General features: G+C 44.6%; 1 protein-coding gene across 8 annotated transcripts in view; it reads left to right on the forward strand.

The window, feature by feature from the left end:
* WWC1 (WW and C2 domain containing 1) overlaps positions 1–19401 on the forward strand; it is a 181544-nt gene that overhangs the window by 141821 nt on the left and 20322 nt on the right. For 4 of the 8 annotated variants that reach the window (XM_054488943.2, XM_054488944.2, XM_054488947.2 and 1 more), the window contains exons 16-17: positions 7496–7663; positions 10301–10392. In XM_054488943.2, the coding sequence (XP_054344918.1) occupies positions 7496–7663; positions 10301–10392 (260 nt within the window). The remainder of the gene's footprint in view (positions 1–7495; positions 7664–10300; positions 10393–19401) is intronic. The other 4 variants (XM_054488946.2, XM_054488948.2, XM_054488949.2 and 1 more) reach the window with 1 other exon arrangement.

Raw genomic sequence — 19401 nt, forward strand, 5'->3', positions numbered from 1 at the left:
GCGCTCATCTCACTGTGGCTTGTCTCTGCCTGCGGCCAATGGGAAACCTCCTTTCCCGTATACGGTGGGGACATGGAGTGTCAGGCTGTCGTATTCTGGTGGCTGGAGGAGAGGAAGTGAGATGGGAGGAAAAAGGGCCTGTCCGCTCCCATGCAGAGACTCTGGGCAGCAGGGTGTGTGGAATCCCCAGTCTGTTTTCAGCCAGGCAGCAGCAGCATCTGTACTGAGCCGAGTCTATGTGTCTACCAGTGGGCTAAGAACTTCGTGTGCAGTATCTCATTTAATCTTCGCGATGGCCCCAGGAAGATAAGGGATCAAGGCCCAGAAAGGCTAAGTAACCTGCCAGGTCATCCAAGGAGAAAATGGCAAAGCCTGGATTTGAACAGAGACTCCAGCTTCCTTATGTGTAGCCATCTCACCATGCTACTTCTCAGGGGGTTACTATGAGTGTCTCTCATGCCCCCAGACCCAGATTACAGGTTTGGAGGAATACACAGCCCACCTTCCCAATATCGCAGGCAACAGTTCCACCAAATGCCCTGCATGGCATCACAGGGGGCCTGGTTGCCCACTGCTCTACTGCTGAGCTCAATACCACCCAGCCCGGGCTCTCTCGAGCTAGCCTGCTTCTCAGGCCCCACTTACGTCCCATGGTTCACCATTACAACCATTCCCTTGCCTCCTCTCACTTTGGCATACTAACTTGGCAAAACCCAGCCCTGTCAAAGCGAACTCTCCGCCCCCTCCTCTCCAACTGAGCAACTGGAAAAAAAAATGCACACAACCACGCTGTATGGTGTCATTTGGAAATGGTGATCACTCACTTCCCATGAGCCCTGAATGCTGCCCAGAAATTATACTGTATCTCCCTGGACCATTTACTCACCCACTCATCACAATGACTAATTCATACTTCTCTCAGGGAGAGAAGAGAGGACAGACTCAGAAGAGGGCCCCCTCACCATATCTAGCTGTTCTTGCAGGTTCTGCCATTTCCCTGGCTTCTGAGGATGGGCCTTCTGCACTCCTGTCTGAGGCCACCGCCCCCATTTTCTCGCAAGGACATTATTCCAGCAGCCATTCAGCTCTTTCCTCCATCTTCAATTTTCCCTCCTCCACTGGATCCAGCCTATCAGTATATCATCATAGCTGTTATTTCTCCCATGCTCAAAACAAAACCAAATTTTTTTTTTGACAGAGGATCTTGCTTTGTTGCCCAGGCTGGAGTGCAGTGCTATAAACTCAGCTCACAGCAGCCTTGACCTTCTGGGCTCAAGTGATCCTGCCACTTCAGCCTCCCCCATAGCTGGGACTACAGGCACATGCCACCATGGCCGGCTAATTTTTGTATTTTTTGTAGAGATGGGGTCTCACTATGTTGCCCAGGCTGGTCTTGAACTCCTGGGCTCAGGCAGTCCTCCCGCCTCAGCCTCCCAAAGGGCTGGGGGTTACAGGCGTGAGCCACCACACCCGACCTAAAACTTTTTTCACCCCATTTCCATTTCCAACTACTACATTGTTTCTTTCCCTTTCTTTATAGAAAAACTTGAAAGAGGTGTTCCCTTCCTCTCTGTAACCCAATCCACGTGGACTTTGGCCCTCATCTTTCTTTTTTCTTTTTTTTTATTTTTGAGACAGAGTCTATTGCCCAGACTGGAGGGCAATGGCGTGATCTCAGCTCACTGCAACCTCCGCTTCCCGGGTCCAAGCCATTCTCCTGCCTCAGCCTCCCAAGTAGCTGGGACTATAGGCACGCGCCACCACACCTGGCTAATTTTTATATTTTTAGTAGAGATGGGGTTTCACCATGTTGGCCACGCTGGTCTCAAACTTCTGACCTCAAGTGATCCGCCCACCTTGTCCTCCCAAAGTGGTGGGATTACAGGCGTGAGCCACCGTGCCTGGCCTGGCCCTCATCTTTGTACCGAGGGTGCGCTCATCATGTTCATCAGTGAGCTCCTTGTTACCAGACCAGAGGCCAGCTCTCCATCTTCCTTCTGGACCTGCCAGCTACACTTGCCGCAGTTGCTGACTCCACCTCCTTCAACCTCCTTTGCCCTTGCTTGGCCTCCTGGTTACCTTGCTCTTCCAGTGTTCTCCCCTTACCTCTAGCATCTTGGTCTCCTTTGCTGATTCTTCCTCATTTCCCTGACCTCCCTATGTCAGAGGGCCCAGGGCTGGGTCCTTGATCCTCCCCTTTTCTACTCATTTCTTTGGTGATCTCATTTTATCTCCCAGCTGCAAACACATCCCAAGTGCAGGGCTCCAGCCTGGGCCTCCCCACTCGCCTCGAATCTTGTATCTCCACTGCCTGTTCTGCATCTTCACTTAAACATAAAATAGGACCTCAAACTAACATGGCTACAAGAATGCCCCTGACCTTTCATCCTGTGTCTCTGCTGTCTCAGCCGATGGCAATCTCATTCTTCCATTGCTCAGGCCAGACACCTTGCAGTCATCCTTAACCCCTTTCTTTCCCTCACCCCATCCTCTTAGCTCCACCTTCAAAAGAACCCTAGATTCCACTTCTCACCGCTTCCCCAGACCCAAGCCACTGTCTTCCCTTACCTGGATGATGGCAGCCATCTCCTACTTGGTTTCCCGGCTTCTGTCCTTTTCCCCTTCCTCTTTTTTCAACAGAGTAGCCAGACTAGTCCTGTTTAAATGTAAATCAGTGCATGCCATTCTTTTGCTAAAACCTTATGATGGCTTATGTCTCCACCTAGAGTCAACACCTGTGTCCTTTGCCTGGCCTCCAAGGCCCCTTGGGATTTGACCACTTCCTATCTCTGGGATTATATCCCCAAAACTCTTCCTCCAGCCTCGTGTTCCTTGAATACACCAACATGTGCTCCCCTCCAGGCCTGTGCACTTGCTGTGTGTCCTCTGCCTGGCATTCTGTCCTCCTAGGTGCTCCCTCACCTCCTTCTGGACCATATTCATATGTCACCTTCTCAGTGAGGTCTTCCACCCTATATAAATCCCGTTACCCTCTCTGCTGTCTTATCCCCTCCTAGCCCCTTTCCCTGTAGTATTTTCTCTACAGCACCTTTTATCACCTAACATTTCGCTGTACGTCATAGATTCTAGAGTACATGTTATCTTTACATTTTACGTCTGAAATCAAGATGCACTGTGTACTAGATGACAGGTTATAGTTTCATTGGCAACTATTTCTCTTTCTTGGTGCATAAAATAATGGTACACTTTTAAATGATGGCATCTTAGATTCGATGAAACATAGCATGGAGTTTACCTATGGAGTTGTTATCTGATTCCCCTAGACGCAAATATAAGGTCCCCTAGACGCAAATATAAGGTCATGGGGCAGGAATATTTATCTGCCTTCAATTCTGCTCTATCTCCAGCACCCAGAACAGTGCCTGGCACATAAGACTTCTCAGCAGATTTTTGTGTGTTGAATAAATGAATGAATGAATACGTAAATGCCCTCAAAAGTGCATCCAGTTTACTGAAGTAGACAATACTCACACCTGTGAGCCGGCCCCAGATAAACAGTATATCTTGTTAGAATTAATAATAATCTGCTGGAGGTGTTACACCTCAAAGCTGTGATCCTGGTCCTTTCCCCTCATACCTCACACATGGCCTGGCGTGTTCTGAACTGTAATATCCAAATAGCTGTCTATCTCCCTAGGAAACCATGAGCCCTGTTTTGGGGAAGAATCATATCTTACATGCTTCTGTGTCTCCAGAGTCTGCAAAGGGCTGAGGGAGTTTTTATTGAATGAATAAATGAGTATTAGACAAATATTTGTATATATGTACATTTATTCTGGGTGTCTGAAGTGTGCCAAGCATTTAATTCCCTCTGATCCTCCCAATGGTAGGTAGGAGTTATTTTCCCTGTTTTCCAGATGAGGAAGCTGGTGCTAAACAAGTGAAGTGTCAGCATCGTGCTTTCTTCCTCTCCCCACTCACCACTGTGCTCTCAGAAACCACCTTTCACTGTCCCAGACCTAGCACAGCCCTGCCACATTCCAGTGCATCCTGATGAATTGCAGCCCCCATAATCCCCATGTGTTGTGGGAGGGGCCTGGTGGGAGGTAATTGAATCATGGGGGCTGTTACCCCCATGCTGCTGTTCTCATGATAGTGAGTGTGTTCTCCTGAGATCTGATGGTTATATAAGGGGCTTTTCCCACTTTTGTTCGGCACTTCTCTTTGCTGCCACCATGTCAAGAAGGAAGTGTTTGTTTCCCCTTCTGCCATGATTATAAGTTTCCTGAGGCCTCCCCAGCCATGCTGAACTGTGAGTCAACTAAACCTCTTTCTTTTATAAATTACTCAGTCTCGGGTATGCCTTTATTAGCAGCGTGAGAACGGATTAATACACTTGGCTACAGGTCCATTTTGCAAACTGGCATTTGGTATTTCTACCACCCATCAGCACAGAGTCTGGGTAGCCCCTTCCACCCACCGACACTGGTGTGTTAGGGGAAGGTGAGCGGACCACCTTCCCAAACCTGACCAGGGCTCATTTTTGCACATGTTGAAACAATAAAGCCTCTGAGGAATGATTAATTCGTTTGTAGTAATTTCTAGGAAGGGTGTAGGGGGAAAAAAAAACAGTAAAAATATGAAGTCACTTGAAATAATTCCCTTCTCTGTGAGCTTATAGTCAGTCAGGTTAGTTTGTTATAGTTTGTTTTTATTTTAAGAGATATATTTACATAATTCAAAGAAAAATTGTATGGAAAGGTTTACTGAAGAGAAATCATGCTCTCTCCCCACCCCAGCCTCACCACCTATCCTATATAGGTGACCACTTTGATTAATTTCTTTTTCATCTTTCCATTATTTCTTGTGTACATATGATCATGTTCACTCCCCTGGCACCTCAAACATGGTGCAATATATAGATAGACTATAGACACAGATATACTTACCCCCTCTCTTGCACAAAAGGTAGCATGTTATATATTCTTTTCTGCACCATGCTATTTTTTTCCCTTAACAATATAGCCTGGCCATCTCTCTGCATCAGTAAAAAGAGATCTTCCTCTTTTTTACACGGCTATATAATATTCCATTGTATGGATAGATTATAGTTCTTTTAGTCTGTTCCCTGTTGCTGGACCTTTGGGTCGTTTAAAATCTTTCGCTATTGGCCGGGTGCCTCACACCTGTAATCCCAGCACTTTGGGAGGCTGAGGTGGGTGGATCACCTGAGATCGGGAGTTCGAGACCAGCCTGACCAACATGGAGAAACCCCATCTCTACTAAAAATACAAAAAAAAAAAAAAAAAAAAAAAAAAGGCCAGGCGTGGTGGCACATAATCCCAGCTACTCCGGAGGCTGAGGCAGGAGAATCGCTTGAACCTGGGAGGCAGAGGTTGTGGTGAGCCAAGACCATGCCATTGCACTCCAGCAGCCTCAGCAACAAGAGCAAAACTCTGTCTCAAAAAAAAAAAAAAAAAAATCTTTTGCTATTACAAGAGGGTCAGAATGAAGACTCTTGTTTGTGGGTCATTTTGTACTTGTGCAGGTTTCTGCAGGTGTATCTGTGGGATAGACAGCTACAAGGAGAATTATTCGGTCGAAGGGTAAAATGCATTTATATTTTTGCTAGATATGACTAAATTCCTTCCATCGGGTTTCTGCCATTTTACATTTCCACGAGCAAGGTGAGAGAGGGCCTATTTCCCCATAACCTCACCAATGGCATTTGTTGTCAATTTTTTAAACTTTTGCAAATTTAGTGGAGAAGAAATGATATGCAGTTTTCTACCTTACTTGGAATTAATTACTTGTTCAGTTCCTGAGTTCCTTGGGAGAGTGCTGGCTCCCAGAAGGTGGAACCAGGTGGGGACCATCATTATCCTCAGTACATAACACAGAACCTAGTGCTTAATATAAGTAACACAGAATGGGTATTCAACAACAAAAAAATCAAATAACCCAATTTGAAAAGGGGAAAGGACTTGAATAGACATTTCTGCAAAATTAATATACAAATGGCCAACATGCATGTGAAAAGATGTTCAACATTACTAGTTATCAGAGCAATGCAAATCAAAACCACAATGAGATACCACCTCACACATATTTGGATGATGGCTATCAAAAAACCACACAAAATAACCACACCAACATCTTCACTAGTGTTGGTGAAGATGTAGAGAAATTGGAACTTGTGTGCATTGTTGGTGGGATTATAAGCACTCCCTTAGCAAGTCTTAAGGTAAACAGTATAGTAGTTCCACTAAAAAATTTAAAATGTAACTACCATATGACCTAGCAATTGTACTTCTGCACATATATTCAGGAGAATTGGAAACAGGGTTTTGTTGTTGTTGTTGTTGTTTTGTTTTGTTTTGTTTTTGAGACAGAGTTTCGTTCTTGTTGCCCAGGCTGGAGTGCAATGGCACGATCTCAGCTCACCTGTAACTTCCATCTCCTGGGTTCAAGCAGTTCTCCTGCCCCAGCCTCCCAAGTAGCTGGGATTACAGGCATATGCCACCACACCCGGCTAATTCTGTATTTTTAGTAGAAATGGGGTTTGTCCATGTTGGTCAGGCTGGTCTCGAACTCCTGACCTCAGATGATCCACCCGCCTCAGCCTCCCAAAGTGCTGGGATTAGAGGCATGAGTCACCGTGCCCAGCCTGAAAGCAGGTTCTTAAAGAATTATTTGTACACTCATGTTCATGGCAACACTGCTCACAATAGTGAAGAGGTAGAAGTAACCCAAATGTCCGTCAACAGAAGAGTGGATAAGCAAAATGTAGCATACCCATACAGTGGAATATTATTCAGCCTTAAAAAGAAAGGGGGATCTCTTAGCCCAGTAGTTCGAGATTACAGTGAGCTATGACCACATCACCGCACTCCAGCCTGGGCAACTGAGTGAGACCCTACCTCCAAAAAAACAACAACAAAAAAGGAATAAAATTCTGATACATGCTACGACACAGATGGACCTTGAAGGCATTGTTAAGTTCAATAAGCCAGTCACAAAAAGACAAATGCTATATGATTCCAATTATATGAGGTATCTAAAGTCATCAAATTCATAGAAACAGAAAATATAGTGGTGGTTACCAGGGGCTGCGGGAAACGGGAAAAAGGAAGTTGTTGCTTAATAAGTGTAGAGTTTCAGATTGGCAAGATGAGAATGTTCAGTAGATCTCTTTTACAACAATGTGCGTAATGTTTAACACCACTGAACTGTGCACTTAAAAGCTGCAAAGATGGTAAACTAAAGGTTTTTTATCATAGTTTTTTTTAATTAAAAAAATTCATAGGAAAAGTCTTCAATAAAGATTTGGCAAATGATTAAACCAATCAACGAATGAATGAATGAACAAATGAGCTAATTGGAAAGGTTAACAACTTGGCCTCTCTTCCTGCCGGGATGCCTACCTCTCATCTGGAGTGGTGTTTTTTCCATACTGTCCTCTTGAACCAAATTCCCTGACACCTGGTGTCCCCCCCACCGCCACTTATGTTCTCCTTGTTTCCATCCCCAACAGGGAGGCGCCCAGATCAGCCTGGCGGAGGTCTGCCGGTCTGGGGAGAGGTCGACTCGCTGGTACAACCTCCTCAGCTACAAATACTTGAAGAAACAGAGCAGGGAGCTCAAGCCAGTGGGAGTCATGGCCCCTGCCTCAGGGCCTGCCAGCACGGTGAGCTGGGACCAGGTGCGCCACCCTCCCACAAGGCAGCACCCGGATGTTGGAAGGGAAAGCCTCTCCCAGAACTGGAGGTGGTCAGGCATCACGCGAGAACAATGGGGTGAAGGAAGTAGAAGAAGAAGACAGGGAAGGAGAGATCTCCACTAAGTGGCAGGCGGCTCCGCTTCCGCAACTTGTTCTCTTCCATGTCTGTTTTTCCTCCTTCTGTCGTTTGCTCTACCTAATACCACTTGGCTAACAACAATTTTAATTCATGATTTTTTACAAATGAAATGGAGAAGACGGTAGAAAACTGTGGAAGGTGAAAGATTAACCTTTCTTGGGCCCCTACTTTGTTCAAGGTCCATACTGGAGGCTTTGTATAAGAGGCAGCTAGAAGTCATGGGAAGAGAATCAGAGGGCTAGGTCAGTCATATCACCACTCTGAGCTTCCAATTTTTAATGTCTAATATGAGCCTTAAAAGGTTGTTATGAGGATGGGCACGGAGCCTCATGCCTATAATCCCAGCACTTTGGGAGGCTGAGGCAGGAGGATCTCTTGAGGCCAGGAATTCAAGACAAGCCTGGGCAACATGGTGAGGCCTGTCTCTACAAAAAAAAAAAAAAATTTAATAATAAAAAAGAAAAAAAGTTTTTATGATGCTTTGAAGAAATACATGTAAAGAGCACTTGGTAATTGTTCCATTATGACTTTGTTATTTGAAAATCTTGGCCAGGCATGGTGGCTCATGCCTGTAATCCCAGCACTTTGGGAGGCCAAGGCAGGAGGATCTCTTGAGGTCAAGAGTTCGAGACCAGCCTGGCCAACATGGTGAAACCCTGTCTGTACTAAAATTCCAAAAATTAGCCAAGCATGATGGCAGTCATCTGTAATCCTAGCTACTAGGGAGGCTGAGGCAGGAGAATTGCTTAAACCTGGGAGGCGGAGGTTGCAATGAGCCAAGATTACACCGTTGCACTCCAGCCCAGGCAACAGAGCAAGACTCCATCTCAGAAAAAAAGAAAAGAAAAGAAAAGAAAAATCTTATATTTGCCTATTTTCAGTGAACAAATATGTTTTGTTTTCATTTTAGTGCAGTGCGCTTTAACGTATTAAAATATCCTTAAACTGTCTCCCCTGTTTGGAAAGCCCAAACCTACTGGGCAGGCAGACTGGTCAAGACTCAGTTGAGCAGCGAAGTTTGTCTTACATATAGGGTATTGGACTCCTGTGGGATCCTGACCATATCAAAAAGTTAAATAGAGAGTGTTTTGGATTCAGGTTTTCTTTTCATTCTCTGTAGTGTTTCTTCCCTCTCTGTAGAGGTTGGTCCCTCTGTCGGTACTTGGTTAGTTTGGATAGCCACTGCCTAGAATTTCAATGGAGGGGATGGGTTGGGACATACAGGTAAAGATAAGGGTAGCAAATAGATAAATCTATTTTCTTTTTCTCTTTCTCCTCCTCCTCTCCTTTCCCTCCCCACCCCCACCTTCTTTTTCATCGTCATCATCATCATCATCATTTTCTGTACTTCCTTTTGCATCAGGCACTGTTCTGTTTATTATGTGCAGTTTACCAAGGCTCAGAGAGATAACCAAATTACATTAAGATGTACATCTCATCAGCAAAGCTAGGTCTCGAACCCAGGTCTCTCACTCCAAAAGGAGACAGTAAGCTGATAAAGGTCTTGAAAACAAACTCCTCTCCTTTCTAGAGCATGACCTTGAGTAAGTAACATCAACCCTAGACACACTAGTTCTCTCCTTCCCATTTCTCAAGCGAGTCATAATAATTCCCACCTATCAGGATGGTTGTAAAGATTAAATAAGGTGCCACACATAAACCATCTTTCACAGTGCCTGGTATATACCAGGCCTTCGGTTGATTTTAGTTCCCTCTTTCCCTTCTTACAAGAAAATGTCAGGAATTTTTCAGGCTCTGGCCCACACTACCAAGGGTAACTACAAATGAACCATGTGCTTAGAAAACTACAGGATCCAGTTTTTGCTTTAGTATTAGCTACCATTTACTGGGTGCCAATTATGTGTCAGGTATTCTTCTATGTTCCTTATGTAGAGTCTCAATTAATCTTCATAACAACCCTTTCTAGCAGTTACTAGAGGAAACAGTCTCAGAGAGTTTAAATAATTTCAAGTCACATGGGCTTTTTCACTGTAGATGCCATTCAGTATAAATGTTCCTCTTTCAGGAAGCCCTCCCTGAATGCAACTTCCCAAGCTTTATCACTGCTCCGCTGTTCCCAAACAGCCAATACTTATCTCTCCTATTACCTCTCTTCTATGTCATACCTTTATTGCATTGTGTTATTGATGGTTCACACGTTGGTCTGATGACGCTGTGGTCTCCTTACAGTCAGAGACTTTAATTCTCTCTCACTTCACTGCTAAACTTGGCTGTCTTCCACCATGATGCTGAGTAGGTTCATACATACAGGAGCTATTCTCTGGAGAACTGCTAGTTGAAGGAATTAAGGACAATTTTTCCAGTTTATCAGTGACCTTGGGCAAGACACTTGACCACTCTGGTCTTTGGTTTCACCATCAGTTCACTGGGAGGGTCACAGCTCTGAGATGCTCTGATTCCTGGCACGTAGGGTGGCACGTACATTGTACCCAATGACCCAGCAACCTTTGTCTCTATAGGACGCTGTGTCTGCTCTGTTGGAACAGACAGCAGTGGAGCTGGAGAAGAGGCAGGAGGGCAGGAGCAGCACACAGACACTGGAAGACAGCTGGTGAGTGAGCACGCCCTTGGGCCCCAGGAGCTGCCCTGCCTGGACCTAGGCCCAGCAATGAGATCCCCCAATGCCAGTGCAACTAAGAGAAGGGTTCCACTGGGAAGGTTGAGAACCCCTCTCCTCATGGGTTCTCTATAGGCAAAAAGGCAATGTAACCTAGTACGATGGTTCCCAGAATTCCTTTCAAATTTGCCATTTTGTTTCCCATGAATCACCTATGCTGGTTCACACCTAATGTTCTTTATCTTGATATAGTGACATTTATTTTGCTAAAAAAAAAGTAAAGAAATTTTATGTTACTCTAAATGGAAAATTTGTGTAGTTTGCCATAAATTAAAGCGTTCTTGGGAATTGCATTTGACTTTCAGGAATGGAGAGCAGAAATATTAGAAATAAAATAGAAGTTTACTTCTTCTTCACTTAAGAAGAAGAGGGCCAGGCACGGTGGCTCATGCCTGTAATCCCAGCACTTTGGGAAGCCGAGGTGGGCGGATCACGAGGTCAGGAGCTCGAGACCAGCCTGACCAACATGTTGAAACCCCGTCTCTACTAAAAATACAAAAATTAGCTGGGCATGGTGGGGCACGCCTGTAATCCCAGCTACTCAGGAGGGTGAGGCAGGAGAATCACCTGAACCCAGGAGGGGGAGGTTGCAGTGAGCCGAGATTGCAGCACTGCACTCCAACCTGGGTGATAGAGCCAAAAAACAAAAGAAAGAAGAAGAATGTAATCCCAGCTATTCGGGAGGCTGAGGCAGGAGGATTGCTTGAACCCATAGTGAAACCTCATCTCAAAAAAATTTTTAAATAATGGGAGAGGCCAGGCGTGGTGACTCATGCCTCTAATCCCAGCACTTTGGGAGGCCGAGGCGGATGGATCACCTGAGGTTAGGAGTTCGAGACCAGCCTGGCCAACATGGCGAAACCCCATTTCTACTAAAAAATACAAAAATTAGCCAGGCATGGTGGTGGGCACCTGTAATCACAGCTACTTGGGAGGCTGAGGTGGGGACAATTGCTTGAACCCAGGAGGCAGAGGTTGCAGTGAACTGAGATTGCGCCACTGCACTCCATCCTGGGTGACAGAGTGAGACTCTGTCTCAAAAAAAAAAATGAGACGAAGCAATCCAAGGCTATCCAATTCTGTCAGCCCCACGGTGTTACTGGGAATCCAGGCTCCTTTCCTCTGTCTGCTTTGCTGTCTTTATTATGTGACCTCCATCACCGAGGCTGCTTTATAGCCCAAGAGGGCTGCTGGGTCATCAGCCATCAGGCAGGTAACTATCAGGAAAGAGGAGAGACAAAAGAGAGCACGCCTGTGTACCTTTTAACCAAGAAGCAAGCATTCCTCAATGTCCCACACATCAACTTTTGCTTGCTTCTCATTGGCCAGGCTTAGCCACTTAGCCTGCCTAACTGCAAAGGAGACTGGAGAATGAGGTCTGTTATTTGGGTACGAAAATCAAATTTCTGTTACTAAGGGAAAAAGTGGATACTGGGTAGACCAAGAGCCAAGTCTGCTTCAAAAGGTAACTGTGGAAAACACAATGTAATGAAAATAAAGCAATATTATTAAAGTCTAGTTAGATATATTGCTGGCTAAGCCTGAGCCTTCTCTCCCATTATTTAAAAAAAAAAAAAAAAAAAAAGGTTAGCAAGTGTTTCAGCAATGTTGAAGACATGCTATGGCCAAAGAGAGACTTTCTCCTTGATGTAATCAAAATGTCTGAACAAGAATTGAAAAGAGGACAACTTTCTCCCTTTGTGATTCAGTGCTATTTAATTTCTTGTATTATGAGAAAGGTCTCATCATACACTTTAAGAAACAATGACACGGAGTAGGATTTGAAACTTGGATTTTTCATGTTTTCTGTAACCTTAGGCAAAGTATTTTTTAAACTTTCTATTGCAGTGTAAAATACATGCAGAAAATTCACCTAAGCATAGAGCTCAGTGAATTTTCAGAAAGCAAAACTCCTCTGTAACTAGTACCAAATCAAGAAGCAGAATGTGACGAGCACCACAGAAGCCCATACCTTGTGTCACTGTTGGGCAAGTCGCTCTAACCTTGTCTGAGCCTCATCTGGAAACTGAGGAAATAATACTGACTATATAAGGTTACTGAAAGAGACTCAAGGGAAAGGCACTAATGAAGATCAGGTGCAAAGCACGTAGTAGACCCTCAATACATGGTCGAAATCATTGTTAGGAAAAAGAGAAGGAACGTTCCTCAGTACTGGCTGGAAACAGGGTAAATCCCATGTAGGAAATGGCCACAGCCTGTGAATCTTGCCGTTTGGAAGGAAAAATAAGTTGGTCTTAAGTGCATGTGCTTTAAATTCAGACAGATATGGATCTGGAGTCTAGCTCAGCCAGCTTCCTTCTGGGATCCTATTTCTGATCAGTAAGACCTTACTGAGCATTAGTAAGTTTTAAAAGCTCCCTGGGTGATTCTAATGTGCAGCCTGGGCTGAATATCACAGCTGTAAACTTCCGTCTCCTCATCTGTGAAATAGAGATTTAGAAAACAGCCACTATGTCATGGGGTATTTTGCAAAATTCAGTAAAATTATGCATGATAAGCGCTTAACACAGACCCTGACCTAGAGGAAGCATTCAATAACTCTTCCGTATTATTATTCTCTTAGAGCCCCAAATTATATATTTAGTCTCAGACGGCGCCCTCCCTTAATATCTTTTACTCCAGAGGTCAGCAGATGATTTCTGGAGAGGGCCAGATGGTAAATATTCTTTGCCTTGTGGGTTGTAGGAATTATGTTGCATCCCCTCACCTCTGCTGTTGCAGTGTGAAAGCAGCCGTAGACAGTATGTCAACCAATGACAGTGTCTGTGTTCCACTGAAACGTCATTTATGGACACTGAAATTTGCATTTTATATAATTTGGACCTTTTCACCAAGTATTCCCGTTTTTTTTTTTCAGCCATTTTAAAATATAAAAACCATTCATGGCTTAGACTGTCCAAAACAAAGCAGCAGGAAGGATTGGGCCCACTGGCTATAGTTTGCTGATTCTTGTTTTACTCTTCTCCCTTACTATTTTTTTCATGTGATAAAGCAGATGGCAAGGTTCCTGGAATTTTTGTAAGTTCCTTTGTTAGTTTAGGGTTCTCTCTAAATTGTCTCAATCTCTCTCTCCCCCTCCTTTTCTCTCTCTTTCTTTCTCTCTCTCTCTCTCTGTCTCTCCCCACTGACCCCTGGCCATCTCCCTCTTTCCTTTCCTCTCTGTTTCTCTTCCTCTCTCTCTTTCTCCTTGGCACACTGCTGTGCCACACTCTACTACAGATCACACAGGCAAAGGTCTGATGCCAGAAATAGGCCCAGGACCTATCTCCCAAAACCCTGGCACAAGATCAGTGGTTTCCACCAAATTCCAAGCTTGTGCTGAGACTTTTCAAGCCGTCTCCTAGCAACCGCCTTCTGTTCCTTCTCCCTTTGTGGCCCCCTGTCTCCACACCCCCTGCCATTCAAACTTCCCCCAGACGCTGTCTTACAAAGAGGGCTGGGGATCCCAGAGCTGCTGTAGTGGGGTAAACCATCTGCGGCCCCCTCCCCCAAGACTGGAAGCTTCTCTTGGTCCTGAGATGTTAACTGGCCTTGCCATGCCTGCTCATCTCTGGAGTCTTGGGTTCTGGTCTCCAAAAGGCTGTCCGTCTGTTCCAATTTACAGTCCTTCCTCGGCACCCAAAACCCAGTGTGTCACTGGTACTCCCTCTTTTTATTTTGTTTTTATATGTCTTTAAATCATATAATCAGAAGACTGGATTTTTTTTTTTTAAAGATCCACAAGCAAAATAAAACTAAGAGTGTTAGAAAATACAGGAGAATATAACACCAAACAGTACTACAGGGAAAAATCTTTGTATTTGCCTCCTTGGGAACTTGTATTTGTCTGGGGCAGATGCTGAGAAGTGGCATTGCTGGATCCCAGGGCGTGTGTTTTTTATATTTTAATAGACATCATAGAATAGTTCTCAAATAAGATTTTTTTTTTTTTTTTTTTTTTGAGACGGAGTCTTGTTCTGTCACCCAGGCTGGAGTGCAGTGGCACGATCTCAGCTCACTGCAAGCTCCACCACCTGGGTTCATGCCATTCTCATGCCTCACCCTCCTGGGTAGCTGGGACTACAGGCACCTGCCGCCATGCCCAGCTAATTTTTTGTATTTTTTAGTAGAGATGGGGTTTCACCGTGTTAGCCAGGATGGTCTCGATCTCCTGACCTCGTGATCCGCCCGCCTCCGCCTCCCAAAGTGCTGGGATTACAGGCATGAGCCACTGCACCCAGCTATAAGATTTTATTAATAAATGTTCCCACCAGCAATGATCAAAAGTACCCTAACCTACAGCCTCTCTGACACTCAATCTAATCAAACTGCTGTAACTTAATTAAGCATATGTACATTTTTTATTTTAACAGATAAGGCTAAATGGCCTTCAGAATGTAAATTGGCTGCTCTCCTTTTCACTTCCCACAGGGATATGCCTGTTTCTGTACCTTCACCAGCACTTGATATTACCAGATTTTTTTTCCACTTTGCCACTCCAGTGGGTGAAAAGATATTGTTGATTTTAATTATTTTTCTCTTTACAATTAAAATTAAGTTGGGTTTGTGTGTGTGTGTGTTTTTTTTTTTCTCATCTTGGAATATTTAGATCAGATTCACAGTCAAAAAAAAAGAGACTCCCATAATGGTTGAGCACTTAGTGGATCTAGACAAACCTGTTTTGCAAACCTGGCTCCACGACTAGCCTGCCCCATTGGACAAGGCCTCAGGCCTCTGCCCCTCACTTTTTGAATCTGGGAAATGGAGATCATCTCTTTGAGCACTCACTGTTGTGAGGCGTAGCACCTGGAGCTTATCGAGCCCTCAATAAATACTGGTCAATGTGGCTTCTGCAGAGGGCTTTGTGGAGGGGCTCCCTGTGTGTTCACGTTTAACAGCTCTTTTTTTTTTTTTTTTTTTTGAGACAGTTTCACTCTTGTTGTCCAGGCTAGAGTGCAATGGTGCAATCTCAGCTCACTGCAACCTCCACCTCATGGGTTCAAGTGATTCTCCTGTCTCAGCCTCCCAAGTGGCTGGGATTACAGGCATGTGCCACCACGCCTGACTAAGTTTGTATTTTTAGTAGAGATGGGGTTTTTCTCCATGTTGGTCAGGCTGATCTCAAACTCCCGACCTCAGGTGATCCACCTGCCTCAGCCTCCCAAAATGCTGGGATTACAGGCATGAGCCACTGCGCCTGACCAGCAGCTCTTTTATTTGTAGACAGAGAGGCAAGGAGGAGAGCCAAAGCCCCTCCACAGCAGCAGTCCTCATCTAAGTACAGAAGAGGTTTTAATTGCAGAGTTGCAAGTAGAGATCCAAAATGCATTCTCTCCATTGGGAAAATCCTCAGGGAGATTTTGTGTTTCCCCACACTCTCGCCGAGCCAGCTAGCTGGATGTCAGATTCTCTGCTTTTGGCTGGGATTCTTTTGGCTCAGTATGATAACACTGTCTCATGCTGATCAGAAGCCGGGCAGTTCTGTATGTCTTTCAGAAGTCAAGATGGGAATAGAGATAAATTACTACTTAACAAGTGCAGCCTATTTGTCACACCAAATCCTTCCAACCTTGGAGTCCAAGGGAAATGGAAGGTTTTAAGGACTATCACCAAAAGTCTCTTCAGCAAATGATGTTGGAACAATTAGATATTCATATGGAAAAAAAATAAACTTGAACACTTACATCATGTATAAAAATTAATCTGTGGCTGGGCGCAGTGACTCACACCTGTAATCCCAGCACTCTGGGAGGCCGAGGTGGGTGGATCACGAGGTCAGGAGATCAAGACCATCCTGGCCAACATGGTGAAACACCATCTCTATTAAAAATACAAAAATCAGCTTGGCATGGCGGCACGTGCCTGTAATCCCAGCTACTCGGGAGGCTGAGGCAGGAGAATTGCTTGAACCTGGGAGGCAGAGGTTGCAGTGAGCTGAGGTCGCACCACTGCACTCCAGCCTAGGCGACAGAGCGAGACTCTGTCTCAAAAAAAAAAAACTAAAATTAATCTCAAATGGGTTATAGAGCTACACATAAAACCTGAAATTATAGAAGTTCTGAAAGTGTAAGAAAGAAACTGTTCACAACTATGAGGTAGGCAAAGATTTCTTAGGACATAAAAAGTACAAACTATAAAAGAAAAAATCAATAAATTGGGCTTTATCATAATCAAAAACTTATGATCTTTGGAAGACACCACTTAGAAAATGAAAAGGCAAGCCACAGACTTAGAGAAAATTGTATAGTCCACATACCGGACAAAGGATTCATAGCTCAAATATATTAAGATTTCTTACAACTCAATAATAAGACAACCCAATTTTTATTTTTATTTATTTATTTATTTATTTATTTCGAGACAGAGTTTCGCTCTTGTTACCCAGGCTGCAATCTTGGCTCACTGCAATCTCCACCTCCCGGATTCAAGTGATTCTCCTGTCTCAGCCTCCCAAGTAGCTGGGATTACAGGTGCATGCCACCACGCCTGGCTAATTTTTGTATTTTTAGTAGAGGTGACTCGATTTTTATCATATTGGTCAGGCTGGTCTCGAACTCCTGACCTCAGGTGATCCACCCACCTCGGCCTCCCAAAGTGTTGGGATTATAGGCGTGAGTCACTGTGCCTGGCCAAAAACCCGATTTTTAAGGGGCTGGAGATTCTAACAGACACTTCACCTGGGAAGATGGTCATAAATGCATGAAGAGTTTCTCAACAAGAAAATGCAAATTAGGCCAGGCTCAGTGGCTTACACCTGTAATGCTCACACTTTGGGAAGCTGAGGCGGGAAGATTTCTTGAGGCCAGGAGTTCAAGATCAGCCTGGGAAACAAAACTCCATATCTGCAAAAGATTTACTAAATTAGCCAGGCATGGTGGCACGTGCCTGTAGTACTAGCTACTTGGGAGGCTGAGGCAGGAGAATCAATCACCTGAGCCCAAGAGTTCAAGGTGACAGTAAGCTATGATCACACCATGGCACTCCAGCCTTAGCCTTGGCGACAGAGCAAGACCCTGTCTCTAAAAACAAAGAAAGAATAAAGAAGAAAATGCAAATTAAAACCCAACAAGACGCAAGTACACACCCAGTAGTAGAGTGACTAACTATAAAGATAACACCAAGTGTAGTGAGGAACTAGAACTCTGAGAACATTGCTCAGGGGAAAACATAAAATGGCAAAATCACTTTGGAGAAGCCATTTGTTGGTGTCTTTTTTTTTTTTTTTTTTGAGATGGAGTCTCACTCTGTCACTTAGGCTGTAGTGCAGTGGCGCTCTCTCGGCTCACTGCAAGCTCCACCTCTTGGGTTCAAGCAATTCTCCTGCCTCAGCCTCCTGAGTAGCTGGGATTACAGGCGCCCACCACCACGCCCGGCTAATTTTTGTATTTTTAGTAGAGACAAGGTTTTACCACGTTGGCCAGGATGGTCTTGAACTCCTGACCTGGTGTGATCCGCCCACCTTGGTCACCCTAAGTGCTGGGATTACAGGCGTGAGCTACCACGCCCGGCATGTCGGTGTTTAAAAGGGTAAATTTATACTTACTGTATGACCCAGTAATTCTGTTATCTGTTAGGGGCTGATTTGTGTCCCCCCCAAATTCATATATTGAAGCCCTAACCCCTAGTACCTCAGAATGTGACTGTATTTGGAGGTAGGGCTTTTAAAGAGGTGGTTAACACGAAACCATTGAAGTTGGGATGGGACCTCATACGAGGATATTTGGACACACAGACACCAGGGATGCGCATGCACAGAGGACAGACTATGTGAGCACGCTGCAAGAAGGCAGCCATCTGCTAGCCAGGGAAAGGGGCCTCAGGTGAATCAAACCTGCTGACACCCTGAGCATGGATTTCCAGCCTCCAGAACTGCCAGAAATCAATTTCTGTTGTTTAACCCACCTAGTAAGTGATGTTTTAGTTTTGCAACCCTAGCAATATCCAACAGAAATGAAAACCTGTATTCATGCATAGACTTGTACATGAATGTACAAGAAGCTTTATTCATACTTGCTTGGAAATGTAAGTAATCCAAATGTTCATCAACTAAACTGTCCTTCTCTCCCTCTTCCTCCTCCTCCTCCTCCTCTTCTTCCTCATCTTCCTCTTCCTTTTTCTCAACCACCCGCCTCGTTCCAAGGTTTGGAAGCCCTACCCTGGGTGCATTTAAAGGCAGGTGAACAGATCTAAACATGTTGCAATATAGCCATCCAGTGGAATATTAATGATAAAAAAGAGTGAACTGTCTGGGCGTGGTAGCTCACGCCTATAATCCCAACACTTTGAGAGGCCAAGGTGGGTGGATCGCTTGAGCCCAGGAGTTTGAGACCAGCCTGGGCAACATACCAAAACTCTGTCTCTACAAAAAATAGGAAAATTAGCCAAGTGTGGTGGCACACACCTGTAGTCCCAACAACTCAGGAGGCTGAGGCAGCAGGATCACTTGAGCCCACTGGTGGAGGCTACAGTGAGGCAGCAGGATCACTTGAGCCCACTGGTGGAGGCTACAGTGAGCCAAGATGGTCCCACTGCACTCCAGCCTGGGTGACAGAGTGAGACTCTGATTCAAAAGGAAAAAAAAAAGGAATGAACTGCTGATGCATACAGCATTGTGGATAAATTTCAGAAACGTTACGCAGACACAGAGAAGTCAGAGACAAAACAGCATATATTGTCTGATTCCATTTGCATGAAACTCTAGAAAAGTCAAATCTAATCTATAATAACAGCTAATCATGGCTGTCTAGTGGGAGATTAAACTGGGAAAAGGTAGGAGAGAATTCTGGTGGGGAATGGAATGTTCTACATCTCAAGTACAGTGGTGGTTACATAGGTGAGTACATTGGCCAAAACTTATCAAACTATACACTGAAAATGCCTCATTAAAAAATTTTTTTTTTGTTTTGAGACAGAGTTTCATTCTTGTTTCCCAGGCTGGAGTGC

The sequence above is a fragment of the Pongo pygmaeus genome, chromosome 4 (genome assembly GCF_028885625.2).
Source record: "Pongo pygmaeus isolate AG05252 chromosome 4, NHGRI_mPonPyg2-v2.0_pri, whole genome shotgun sequence".
NCBI lineage: Eukaryota > Metazoa > Chordata > Mammalia > Primates > Hominidae > Pongo > Pongo pygmaeus.